This window comes from Neofelis nebulosa, chromosome 8 (genome assembly GCF_028018385.1).
Source record: "Neofelis nebulosa isolate mNeoNeb1 chromosome 8, mNeoNeb1.pri, whole genome shotgun sequence".
NCBI classification, from domain to species: Eukaryota; Metazoa; Chordata; class Mammalia; order Carnivora; family Felidae; genus Neofelis; species Neofelis nebulosa.
In genome coordinates, this window is record NC_080789.1 from 38721008 (window position 1) to 38735739 (window position 14732).

Consider the following 14732-nt stretch of genomic DNA (forward strand, 5'->3'; position numbering starts at 1 on the left):
AAGTTTGAAAACTATGAAAAGCAAAATTAAGTTTACTTAGATTCACACAGAAAAGGATAGTATTGGGATATGAACTTATAACTATTTCATCTGAGAGCCTACCTTAGCTATCGTGCTACACTGTGAGTAAAGCCTCAGAAAATACACAATCCATATATATACCTTTCTGGAAAAAAAATACTTGAAGACATAATCAAGCAACCAAGAAACAAAGCAAACATAAGAATTCAATAATGGAGATATTAGTACTGGCGGCAAGGATTATAGTTAATGCATATATGGAACTTAAATTGGGTTGCAAAACTGAATTTATTTTTGTGTGTGCATTTATGTGCATGTATATATAACTTAGAATATATAGACAGACAAAATTTAATTTTGACACAAATATGAGAAGGCAAAAAACTTAAATTCCATACTCTTTAGTAAACAAATATAATTTAAAAAAATATTATCCATCTCAAAGTTTCTGTAATCTATTTTCTGGTAATAGATAACATTTTTGCTAATAGAATTTCGACTTTAACCAGAACTTCGGTCTTTCTAGTTAGCAGTTGTTAGTGAAACAACTCTGAAAAGCCAGTGTTTTTTCACCAAAGAGGTAGTGTAGGGGCAAGATTTCAAGTCACTATGGCCATTTATAAGACATTATTAGAAGAAAAAAAAAAAAAAGAATGCTAAGGCTAAGAACAAGATTGGTTGCTGACTTTGGTGCAAATTAGTATAAGCTGCCTCCTCATGGTAGATATATTAGGAAAAGACACAATGCCTGGTGGATAAATTAGAAAATACCTCAGGAGTTATTAGAAACAGCTCCTCCCTCTGGGGAGATGCAGTCCCAAATGGGTGTTTGGCTTGGCAAGAGGCCAGTGTCTTCATGCGAATAAAAAATTCCTTCCTCTGGATAAAAACAGCTTCTTTCAGGGTACATGACCTGGCTTGAGGAGGCTGAGTCACATTTCAGTACTCCCTGGTGCCTTAGATGAGCACTTTGATACGGAAACCAGACTGCTGGACCATCCACAGTGACTTTGGGAATCTTAGCACAAATGTGAATCCTAATTCACCTGGGCTACAGGCCCTCTGGTAAGAGTCATAATTTTTGTGTATCTTGAAATCTTCTGAATCTATGTGTTGTGGCCACAAATGTTCTCAATAGATTCATTTTAAGAATTTGTTGAGATATCTTGATTTCAATACTGTTATTTTCTATGTAATGTGAACATTAACCTTGAAAAGTTGTGTGATAATTAATTGCCTAGAAAAAGCTCAGAATACTTTTAACTCCTATTAGGAATCTTTATTCTCTTTTAGACATTAGAGCCTCAAGGTACTGTGCCTCTTCTCCTTTTCAGCGTAATTGAATGGAATATATTAGTAATTTATTCATTTTCATCTCTTAAAGCTAACATGAATAAGAGGTTTTGTTTCACCACTAATTTAATTTTTTAAAGTTTACTTACTTATTTCGAGAAAAAGAGAGCACAAGTGGGGGAGGGGCAGAGAGCGAGAGAGAGAGAGAGAGAGAGAGAGAGAGAGAGAATCCCAAGCAGGCTCTACACTATCAGCCCAAAGCTCGAACTCACAAACCATGGGATCATGACCTGAGTCAGAGTTGGACTCTTAACTGACTGAGCCACCCAGGCACCCCTGATAATTTGTTTTCAAAAAACAGAACCAAAAGTCCCAGGATATGTTAGCTAGAATATTTAAAGGTGGAGACAGGTGAATTAAAGTTTATAAAATCATTTCTCCTGAAAAGGCTTTGTGTAAAATTACCACTAAGAAAATGGACAAAGGAAAAATAGACAAGAGATAAAATGAGTACATAAAAAGGTTTGAGTTCAGTGGCACAGTCAGACATGTATTCTATTGTGAGCTGAGCTTTTATTATATCAATAAAGATTTTTGTCTACTACTACCTAGTGTTAATGATGACAAACAGATAAAAGAAACAAACTTATAAACTTCCTGGGGAAGAAAAAGGTTGATCAGCAGTTGTGGAAGACAAATTAGGCAATACAGATAGAAATTCCTCAGCATGTCGGTGCCATTTGATCCTTCAATTCCACTTCATGCATAAGGATTTATAATAGGGAAAATGAGAAGCAAACTTAATATGCATTAATAGACTGGTTAAATAAATTGTGATATTCACTTAATAAAATACTATAGGGCATATAAAATTTCTACTGCAGAAAAGCTTTTTAGAACGTAAACATTCTTAAATTTAAAATTTAAAATATATACTCAATTAAATCCCAGATTAAAAAAAGGCACGGAGAAAAGCAAAAATAAAATGACGATACAAGTTTTATTTATTTATTTATTTAGAGAGGACTATAGTGTAAAGGGGGGAGGGTCAGAAAGAGGGAGAGGGTGAATCCCAAGCAGGTTCTCAGCTGTCAGTGCAGAGCCGGATGCAGGGCTCCAACCCATGAACCATGAGATCATGTCAGGAGCCAAAATCAAGAGTTGGATGCCTAAGCGACTGAGCCACCCAGGCGCCCAGAAAATAGAAATTATTTAGGTGGATGTTTTGTATTCTTTCTGTCCTACAAACTGCCTGAATTTGTTTTTTACTCTTCTCCCTTCCAACAGGACATACTAAACAGCTAAGCCTTATTGATTTAATAAGATAAGAATAATAATAAGATAAGAATAGCATTTTGGGGGCACCTGGGTGGCTCGGTTGAGCGGCCGACTTCAGCTCAGATCGTGATCTCACCGGTCCGTGAGTTCGAGCCCGTGTTGGGCTCTGTGCTGTCAGCTCGGAGTCTGGAGCCTGCTTTGGATTCTGTGTCTCCCTCACCCACTCATTCTCTCTCTCTCTCTCTCTCTCTCTCTCTCAAAAATAAACATTAAAAACATAGCATTTTGTAGTTTTTTTAAAAAATATTTTTAATGTTTATTTATTTTTGAGACAGAGACAGAGCGTGAGCAGGGGAGGGGCAGAGAGACAGGGAGACACAGAATCCGAAGCTTGTTCCAGGCTCCGAGCTGGTAGCACAGAGTCCGATGTAGGGCTGGAACCCACGAACTGTGAGATCATGACCTGAGCCGAAGTCGGACGCTTAACCGACTTAGCCACCCAGGCACCCCAGCATTTTGTAGTTTTAATGTAAATTTCTTACAGGAGATAGGTACATGTGTTCAAGTATATGCATACACAACACACACACACAAACTCTCGCACACACACATTAAATTTGTTATTTACTGAGGTGGGGAAGACTCTGCAAGGAACTATTTAAGGGGACATGAGGCAAGAGAGAAACAAAAGTAAATACAGGTCAATTTATTAGAGAGTGGGCCACAGCTCTCATAAAACGTAGACATATATGGAAAGGTCAAAAGGAAACACTACATCTTGGAATGGTCCGTGATGATGAGGAGTGACAGCAATTTACCTGCTGGCTCCTGAGCCTATCATTGTTCAGAGTTCACCTCACAGGATATTTATTTGTCCTTTATTCCAGGTTGCATTACGCAATTTATCAGGGTAGTCAAGGGGGCATGGTGCTTCTTCCAGGCTCAGAAGTAGTAGGAAAAGCGAGTGCCTACGGCAGGAATGGGAAAGAAATGGCGTCCTTCTTCCCCAGAAGAACACCAAGACGCTGATCAGTCCAAGGCAAGGAAGCCAATCGCCAATGCGCTGTGCTGTTCCTGCTCAGCTGTTTCAGGCTTCCTGTGTAAAGAACTACCATGAAGATGGAAGCAATCCAGTACCACCAGCTGCAGAAACAGAAGTAGGTGTCTGAGTGAATCTGAGCACTAGTACATCAAGAGGGGTGTTTATATTGAGTCGAATCTATCACCCATTAATCACCTTTCAACCTACTTGTTAAGGTCTGAGTTTTTGTGTCCCCTTACCCCAAATTCATATGCTGAAATCCTAACCTCCTATATGATGGTGTTAGGAAGTGGGCCCTTTGGGAGGGGAGTAGAACATGAAGTGGAGCTCTCATGAATGGGATTAGTGCCCTTATAGATGAGACCCCATAGAGCTCCCTGGACCCTTTTGCACATGAGGGGACAGCAAGAGGACTGCTGGCACCTTGATCTTGGATTTTCCAGCCTCTAGAACTATAAGAAATGTTTGTGGTTTATAAGCTGCCCAGACTAAAAAATAAAAGTATAATTAAACTTTTAATTTGTTACCATTTGGTAGGTGAAAAAATGCTTTTTGGTGTGAATTGAACATGAGATGCTTTTATGAAAAGTATGCTCGACTCTTTTTTCAGTGTCCTCAAATATGATTTCTTTTTCTCGGTACGAGTCATTGGCCCATTTTCTATTAGGTTGTTCATACTTTCCTTTTGTGATTTTTTTATGAACTCTTCATAAGAAGACTAGACTTTATCAGAGATTCATTGTAAATATTGTGCTTTGGTTTTACATTATTCTTTTGACTTTGACATTTTTTGGTCTTGCAGAATTTGTTGTCAGTTTTCTTGTTAAATTTATCAATCTTTTCTTTTGGGCTTCTGGATATTTAGTCAGAATTAGAATGACTCTCCCCACTCTGAGGTTCTGATGAATTTCTCCCGTATTTTCTTTTTTTAAAATTTTTTTTTTCAACATTTATTTATTTTTGGGACAGAGAGAGACAGAGCATGAACAGGGGAGGGGCAGAGAGAGAGGGAGACACAGAATCGGAAACAGGCTCCAGGCTCTGAGCCATCAACCCAGAGCCTGACGCGGGGCTCGAACCCACGGACCGCGAGATCGTGACCTGGCTGAAGTCGGACGCCCAACCAACTGCGCCACCCAGGTGCCCCTCCCGTATTTTCTTTTGGAAGTTCTACTCCCCCTCCCCTTTTTTAAAATTTATTTTTAAATTTACATCCAAGTTAGTTAGCATATTGTGCAACAATGATTTCAGGATTTAAGATTCCTTAATGCCCCTTACCCATTTAGCCCATCCCCCCTCCCACAATCCCTCCAGTAACCCTCTGTTTGTTTTCCATGTTTAAGAGTCTCTTATGTTTTGTCCCCCTCCCTGTTTTTATAATATTTTTGCTTTTCTTCCCTTATGTTCATCTGTTTTGCATCTTGAAGTCCTCATATGAGTGAAGTCATATAATATTTGTCTTTCTCTAATTTTGCTTAGCATAATACCCTCTAGTTCCATCCACGTAGTTGCAAATGGCAAGATTTCATTCTTTTTGATTGCTGAGTAATACTCTATTGTATATGTATACCACATCTTCTTTATCTGTTCATCCATCGATGGACATTTGGGCTCTTTCCATACTTTGCTTATTGTTGATAGTGCTGCTATAAACTTTGGGCTGCATGTGCCCCTTCAAAACAACATACCTGTATCCCTTGGATAAATACCTAGTAGTGCAATTGCTGGGTTGCAGGGTAGTTCTAATTTTTAATTTTTTGAGTAACCTCCATACTTTTCCAGAGTGACTCCACCAGTTTACATTCCCACCGGGAGCACAAAAGAGATCCTCTTTCTCCACATCCTTGCCAACATCTGTCGTTGCCTGAGTTGTTAGTGTTAGCTATTCTGACAGGTATGAGATGGTATCTCATTGTGGTTTTGATTTGTATTTCCCTGATGATGAGTGATGTCGGGCATTTTTTCATGTGTTGGTTAGTCATCTGGATGTCTTCTTTGGAGAAGTATCTATTCGTGTCTTTTGCCCATTTCTTCACTGGATTATTTGGTTTTTGGCTGTTGAGTTTGATAAATTCTCTATACATTTTGGATACTAACCCTTTATCTGATACGTCATTTGCAAATATCTTCTGCCATTCTGTCGGTTGCCTTTTAGTTTTGCTGACTGTTTCCTTCACTGTGCAGAGCTTTTTATTTTGATGATGTCCCAACAGTTCATTTCTGCTTTTGTTTCCCTTACCTAAAGAGACATCTTGAGTAAGAAGTTACTGCGGCCAAGATCAAAGAGGTTTTTTGCCTGCTTTCTCCTCTAGGATTTTGACGGCTTCCTGTCTTACATTGAGGTCTTTCATCCATTTTATTTTTGTGTCTGATGTAAGAAAGTGGTCCAGTTTCATTCTTCTTCATGTTGCTGTCCAGTTTTCTCAGCACCACTTACTGAAGAGACTGTCTTTATTCCATTGGATATTCTTTCCTGCTTTGTCAAAGATTAGTTGGCCATATATTTGTGGGTCCATTTCTGGGTTCTCTATTCTGTTCCATTGATCCGAGTGTCTGTTTTTGTGCCAGAACCATACTGTCTTGATGATTACAGCTTTGTAGTATAGCTTGAGGTCTGGGATTGTGATGCCTCCTGCTTTGGTTTTATTTTTCAAGATTGCTTTGGCTATTCAAGGTCTTTTCTGGTTCCATACAAATTTTAGGATTATTTGTTCTAGCTCTGTGAAGAATGCTGGTGTTATTTTGATTGGGATTGCATTGAATATGTAGAATGCTTTGGGTAATACTGACTTTTTAGCAATATTTTTTCTTCCTATCCAGGAGCATGGAATATTTTTCAATTTTTTGTGTCTTCAATTTCTTTCATAAGCTTTCTAAAGTTTTCAGTGTATACATTTTTTACCACTTTGGTTAGATTTATTCCTAGTCATTTTATGGTTTTTGGTCCAACTGTAAATGGGATCGATTCCTTGATTTCTCTTTCTCTTGCTTCATTATGGTGTATAGGGATGCAACCAATTTGTGTGCATTGATTTTGTATCCTGCAACTTTGCTGAATTCATGGATCAGTTCTAGCAGTTTTTTGGTGGAATCTTTTGGGTTTATAGAGTATCATGTCATCTGTGAAGAGTGAAAGTTTGACCTCCTCCTGGCTGATTTGGATGCCTTTTATTTCTTTGTGTTGTCTGATTGCTAGGCTAAGACTTCCAACACTATGTTGAATAACAGTGGCTAGAGTGGACATCCCTGTCTTGTTCCTTACCTTAGGGGGAAAGCTCTCAGTCGTTCCCCATTGAGGATGATATTAGCATTGGGTCTTTCATATATGGCTCTTATGATCTCAAGTTATGATCCTTCTATCCCTACTTTCTTGAGGGTTTTTATCAAGAAAGGATGCTGTCTTTTGTCAAATGCTTTCTCTGCATCTGTTGAGAGGATCATGTGGTTCTTGTCCTTTCTTTTATTGATGTGATGAATCACATTGATTGTTTTGCATCTACCCCCCCTTTTTTGAACATTGAAATCTGAGTCATGTAGAATTTATCCTAGTGTCCATGGACCTCTCTCTCTGTCCAAGTTATTATCTAGTTGTCCCAACACCATTTATAGAAAGTCCATTTGTACCTCTCTGATGATTTGAGGACCACCAATATCCTATACTACATTGGGCTGTCCTTCTTGACCCTTCCATAGGTACGTTTATTTAACTAATGCCTACTTTCTCACTAGACTTCAAATTACATGAGGGTCAGCACTGTGTCTGCTTTGTTTTGCCTGTGTCCTCAGAGCTTTTACAGTACCTGGTACATAGCAGGTACTCGATAAGGATTTGTTGTGTCTCAGAATGTTTATGATGTTCTAGGACAATGTTTCAGTTTTCCCCACAGATAGATTTAAACAAGACTAAGTATTTTAATTTAATAACAAATATTTTACAAAGCCTGAAAACAAAGAAATATGTAGTAGACATACATTATGTGCCTCAGTTGAGGTACGTAACAGTTTCTCTTAAGCAATGTTAATTTATTTTAACCAAAAACATTTGATTCAATCAATATGCTAATAGGAGTCAAAAAAATACTGAAATGTTATGTCTAGATGAAATGAAACATTTTTATTAAGCACCAATAAGATAAAGTCAATTTTTATAGAGAGTAGTCACTGGGACTTTGCGGATACAGTGTTGATTGCAATCTTTCATTCATTCTTACCTAACCCTGGAAGTCCAAAATATCTCATAAGTTGCATTTTTTTCTGGAAATCATGATTTTGAAACAGAAGCATCTGCTTTTCAATGCAACTCTACTATTCTTTTGTTGCTGTTTGACTTCATTTGATCCCCACAACTATCATACCAAGTAGGGAATTCTCTCCTTTTTATAGATGAGGAAATTTAGATAATCATATCCTATAAGTGGCAGACAATTTGGGGATTTGCAAAGACCTCAGATATACTCCTTGCAAATGTCAATAATCTACTATGTTTAAAAAGTGCAGCATTCCATTGTAGGATTATTAATACATTCAAATAGTTGTATTTCATTCCTCATTGGCAAAGCAGCAGCATGGAAAGCAAAACAGCACACAACTTCAATCGTTTGCAATTATGTATCAAAAATCATACATCCATGAGAGAGCAAATAGTTAATTAAATGTTAAATAGTAACAACATATTTAGTAACAGTTTTAATGGTATAAAAAATAAAAGTCTAAGATATCCCTTCTCTATTTAGCAACTGATGCTACATTTCTCCATTTCCTATTGGGATAACTATTATATATCTGTATATACATATGTGTGTGTGGCATTTTTTTCCTTACTTTAAAGGAAATTGAATTTAAAATTCTTAATTCCATGCAAAGCAAACTCTTTAAGAATCAAAAATTCTGTGATAGACACCTTACTCTACTGTTCAAAATAAAAGAGCATAGGACTGGAATATAAAAGACTTAACCCAACTATCAATAAGAATTCACTGTATTGTCATACCAAATGACTTTGTACAAGTCACACAGTTTCTCTGGTGATCTGATAGACCCACATAATGAGAGAAATTTGCAGTAACAACCCTAATGTTCATTCAAGCTTTATATAACTTAGAGTCCTGTAGTTCTATGATCTGTCTCTAAGCATCCCACTCTTTATGACTATCCAGATGCCAATTTTAGCTGACTAAAAAGTATGTGATACATTTACCAGACTAAACAGTAGTGATAAAAGAATACTATGATCTTTTTGTTAAATTTTTTCATCTTTATTTATTTTTGAGAGAGAGTGAAATAGATAGAGCGAGTGAGCAGGGGAGGAAGAGAGAGAGACAGGGAGACACAGAATCCGAAGCAGGCTCCAGGCTCCGAGCTGGTAGCACAGAGCCCCATGTGGGGCTCAAACTCATGAATCATGAGATCATGAGTGAGCCAAAGTCAGATGCTTAACTGACTGAGCCACCAGGTGCCCCCAAATGTACCATTATCTTAATTTAGGTAGCTTTGGCAGACTTTGTAAAAAAAAAAAAAAAAAAAAAAAAACCACTATTGGGTGAAACTGAAAGAATTCTGCAAAGTAACCTTCTAATTGATGAAAATATCCCAGAGCTGAGGCATATTGCAATTATATACATAACTGCATTTCAGCTGAACAACTTAAAGTCATTTGATTCTCTAAAACAGAGTAAGTCAATAAATCTAATATTTTTCGAGTAAATTGTATGTATTCTATACCAAGTGTTCAATTGCCATATCCCAATAGTCTGAAAAATACATTATTGTTAAACAGAATAAATCTTCCAGTGCCTAAAAGTGTTAAAAGTTAACTTCACTTGAAATTATGATTCTTGCATAGAGTTTTTGGAATCCCAAAGTTTAATTCCACTGGCATGTGCAGTCTACAGGTTCCTGAAGAGTGTGCATGACTTCAGTGCCATTTCCTGAGCAATACAGAGGCACAGACAAGTTTCGCACTCCATTTTCACGACAACACTTGCAGAATCTTAGATGGCTCTCGATATTGATGTTATATATGGTAGCAGATGGGCATTTTCCATCACAAGATGCAACATTTATCTATAAGGAGAGACAATGAGAAGAGAATTCTCAAAAATTTTAAAAACTGGCTATTTGATTCTACTAAGAAATCAAATGACAGCAAAACTTTATTATCACGTTAACTCTCAAGCTTCTGTATGTTAGAAGACTGCAAAAAATACCAGGTTGAAACTAGTAACTTGAATAAATCAAAGAGATATACCATGGTGATGCCTAAGACAGCAAGGCTGATGTAAATTAAACTATGAAATAAATGTGAATACACAACTAGACAGGTGTATGTAAAATGTTCATCACAATCTAATGATTCTATTGTAATCTATATTATATCATGATGCATGTAGACTGAAGCATTGGAGAGGTCATATCAAACAGGGTAAAGTTAGAACTAGGACTTTTTTGCTGAGTAAAATTGCATAGTTAAGAAAATATGTAGTCAAATATATTTAGCATTAATTTCTATCTCTCTAGATTGCAGTTATGATTCAGAACTATTGATTATTTATGCAGAATATTTTAATATTAGACTATACAAATAGTCTCAAAGTTAAATATTGTGACTATCGGCATTTTTTTGGCTTACAAACACATTTAGTGCTGTGATGCATGTACTTTTGGAAAGACACATGCTTTTTATGTAACAAATTATATTTTCCACTTACAGGGTTTTGACTTCTACAGTCCTGTTTCCTTATGATTGATTTAATCATCACTTTCTGGCATATTCTTTCTTCTCGTTTGCCTGATAAAATATAAAATGTATTTATTCATCTGAAGGCCCACGTCACATTATTTCTCTAATTCAATTAAACATGTGAATATATTAAAGTAAATAATATATATATTTATAGAATATATATTTCTATATTAAGATGGACTTAAAAGTTCCCCTCATATATTTTATGTTCAATATTTGGTTTTGGTTTCCAAATAGATTTTTCTCATATTTTTAATTTATACTTATCTCTTTATCTTATTCTCCTAGAATAGTTATCATAATCATAAATCATTCCATGCATGCAATAATGCTAGCATTAGCCTATGCTTATTACATATAGATAAAATATACACTTAAAATTCTAAAAATATGAAATGATTTTTAGAATGAGACATTGTAGAAGTATATATACATGTACATAATTAGGCATCTATACATATACACATAAATCTATTTTAAAATTAAAAACAGACTTAAAACCACTTTATCTTAATAGGTTTTAACATAAAATCATACATGTATATAATTGAATTATTTACCAACCTTTTTGAAATGTATGGATGAGTCATATTATACTTGATTTTATGGCTCCGAAATGATCTCTTATGACTTCACATTAAAAGACTTTATATTAATTAATGATATATTAATATGCTTCTGTATATGTGATGGACTATCACTTGATAATACATCCAAGAAAATATATTTAATGCTATATAAGAGTAGATGCAAATAATCTCTGAATCAGGATGCAAAAAGACCAATGTTCTTACTAACTTGCTTTGCTACTTTTAGGAAACTCACGCAGATCATTCTGCTGAGTTTTCTTGTTCACAAAAGACTGGAATTAGATCTCCAGTTTCCAAACTATTCATTTAAGTTTAGCCACAAAATATTTATTTAAGTGCTCATATGAAATTCCAACATGCAAAGTATATAAAAGTTAAATTACTCCCGTTGAAGCAGAGAGGTGTAGCAAAGATTGCCTGAACTTAAGCTGTCCTTCCCAAGGTCACTCTTGACCTTCAAAGTGCTAGCTTTGGACGTCACATTTCAGCTCTCATCTTAATCTCTCAGGAACATTTGATCCAGTCTCCCACACTCTCCTCCTTGAAACGCTTTCCACACTTGGCTTCTTAAAAACACCCTCTTTTGGTTTTCCTCCATCTCATTCGTGGTTCTTCCTCAGAGTCCTATACTTGTTCTTTCTCCTTTCCCCAGCCTCCCAACTATAGCCTGGCTAGAGGTTCAGGGTTGGTGACAGAAGGAAAACTGGTGTTTACCTTGTGATGCTTTCACTCAGTGGTTAGTTACTTTATTAACCTTTCTATTCTCATGTAGGAAGAAAGAATAGCCAAAAAGAAATCATCTTTAATGTGACCTCTGAGGTACCTACAATCTTCTTTCTGTCACCTTCACCCCTGTGCTTGACCAATCTTTGCTATTTCCCCTGCTTTCAATACTTTTTATTCTTCCAGGCTGGCTTCCCAAAGACATTCAGTCTCGACTCAGATGACACCTCACCACAGAGGCATTCTCTAACCACTCACTTAAGTTAGCAACCTAGCCCCCCACTCTCTATCCCTTTAATTCTATACTATTTTCCTCTGTATCACTCATCACTACCTGACATAATAGTATATATTTATGTGGTCATTGTTTCTTCCCCTTCTTGATAATATGCACTAGGCATGCAGGTATTGTTTCATTCACTATCATAGTCCCAGTGCCTAAAAGAGTGTCTGATACATGGCAGGCACTTAATAGAAATCAGTTTGATAACTTCACTTGTGCAATGAATATAACTGGGACAGCATAAATTTGTTAGTTGGCTGAACTTATTTGTACCAAGAGGCATTTTCTATTCATTCCTTAAAGACTATTGCAACACACTTTGCTATTACACAGCACCTGCAATAGTATCCAACATCCAGTCTCTTCAAGATAGCCCAGTCACCCAGAAGCAAAGACTGAAGACAAGAATTCTGTGATACCAAGGCAGAAACTATTTCACAAGTCCTTACATGTCAGATGGGAGAAACTGAGGTAGCTTGGTATTATTCTGACTTGGCAGAATTGAAAGGTCCTAGACCCAGGCATCGGACAGGCCTAAATCCATTGCTGATTGGAGCCATCAACTTTCTGAACCTTCATTTCCTTATCCATAGGGGAAACCATACCAACCTTCCCACCTAACCTCCCAGAACTGTTGTGAAAACTAGTTGCAATACGCTCTGCAGTGGGCTTAATAGTGTTGACGGTGTAGGTAATAGATGGTAGTATTGTGGTCAGTAGCATAGAATTTCCGCTGTCTGCCCTCAGATAACATAAAGTACTTACTTTTTTAATAATTAACATGAGGTTATAGAATCCAAGGTCCTTCCTGAAGTCACAATACCATTCTCATCATAACCTACTTAACTTTATGTTCCAAGCAAAGTTGATACCACTGACACCTCTTAAACGTACAATCTAGGAAAATCCCATGCAATACCTTTTGGGAAATGCAACAGTGAAGAAATTTCTAATATTTAAATTAAAATTAATCTAAATTAAAAATATTTTATTCATATTCCAGAAGACTGACAAAATAATTAACCACATGACATTTAAGTAATAACATTATAAAATGTGCTTCTCTCCTTGCATTATAGGATCTGAATTTTATGAAAAAAATCAAAGTCACCATGAGGAATTAAAACTAATCTATCAAATTAATGCATGTAATATATCCTCACTTACAGATCTTGCAACAGCCTTCATTATAAAGCTTTACAATCCCTTCATTCTAGGAAGAGAGAAGGAATAAAGTCAAAACTCACAGTGTTTGTTCATTTCCTCCTGGACTAGACATAGAAAACTAACTCTTAGTATTTTTACTAAATATCACAAAGCCTTTATAAGAAAATGATAGAAATATAACTATTTCTAATAAGAATTTGTTTTTGAAACTAGGAGCAAATATTTTTGTTTCAATTTTGGTTATTTTTTTACTAGTAATATGAAAAAAGAGCAAAAAGATTAACTTACTTAAAAGAATACTTTATTTATTTATTTCTTATAACACATTTTAAATGCCACACACACACACACACACACACACAAAAAAAAAAAACACCTTACCAGAACAAAGTTTTATAGGTACTCTAAAGAGAAGTCATTATATTTTCAACTCCTTGAAATAACCAAACGTATTCTATGAGACAAGACTAAGTTCCTGAATATAATTAAATGTTAAAATGATGTATCCTTTCATTAATATTTATTATTCAAAAAAAACCCCACTTCAGGATGACTGACTCTTACCTGATTAAGAAAATTTTATTAATTATGTCTTGAGTTCTTACAGTAAGTTGTTCATTCCTTTTAGTAACTTATTAATTGCAATTTAAGCAAAAAGAATTTTGGCTATAAAAATGAACCTGTGAAATAAGATGACGCCTAAGATTCTTTCCAGAGCTGAAATCCTGTGACTTCACTATATATGTCTATCTAGCCAGCCAGCTAGCCACCATCACTAAAAGAGCACATCTTTAAAAAAAAAAAAAAATCAATAAGACCATGCTATTTCTCCGCATTGAAGAAAAATATTGCCTACACAATAGAATAGAGCGCACTTTTCATTAGGGATTGTTATCTTCTGAATAATTAACGCTACAAAGGGCCTTATAAGAAAAAGTATCACTTCCAAAAATCTACTTTCCCAATGGACTCTTCTCTGAGAAAATAAGAAACTGGGATATCTAAGCTAAAGGATCAGCAATGCTGTGACATGTGCCAACTTGCACCATGGCCTGTGCTCAGAGAAGCTAAGACAAATTTCACTTAGGCCAGCATGCATGAAAAAGTGAATGACATCATAAATCTGGCTGTGTGCTTAAGAAATAAAATTGGCCAACCTCAAATAGATTATTAATTCATGGTGAAAGAGATTCTAGTCTGCTGATCAAATGATTTTTCAATAATTATTTGATCTACATGTTAAAACCCTAGAGATAGCACAATGTTAATTCAGGGAGAATCAGAATTATTTGGAATGCCATTTATAACTCAAAATGGCAAACTGAATAGAGCTTTGATGTTTACATGAAAATAAAACATACACCAAAATAAATAAGCCACTACATATGTATGTACTACCTTGGAAAACATATTATTTTCTAAGTTATATTTAATACTATATTTTTTTAGATATAAAAAAGTACAAACCATTTTGCATTCAGTCTCATTAAAAGGGGGACAGACCATACTGTAGTTGAGAATCATTGTCCCTTCATCAGTCTTAACACATTCATATGTGGTACAATTATAGTGCCAGGTACTTCCCTCCTAAAA

At 35.8% G+C, this 14732-nt stretch overlaps 1 protein-coding gene across 1 annotated transcript in view; it reads right to left on the reverse strand.

Annotated features, from left to right (window-relative positions):
- Window positions 1-8594: 8594 nt before the first annotated feature.
- OTOGL (otogelin like) overlaps window positions 8595-14732 on the reverse strand; it is a 149063-nt gene continuing 142925 nt past the window's right edge. Inside the window, exons 55-58 of the mRNA XM_058741923.1 lie at window positions 14607-14726; window positions 13140-13185; window positions 10342-10421; window positions 8595-9697 (exon numbers count right to left, since the gene is read on the reverse strand). Coding sequence (XP_058597906.1) covers window positions 9497-9697; window positions 10342-10421; window positions 13140-13185; window positions 14607-14726 — 447 coding nt within the window. The 3' untranslated portion in view covers window positions 8595-9496. The remainder of the gene's footprint in view (window positions 9698-10341; window positions 10422-13139; window positions 13186-14606; window positions 14727-14732) is intronic.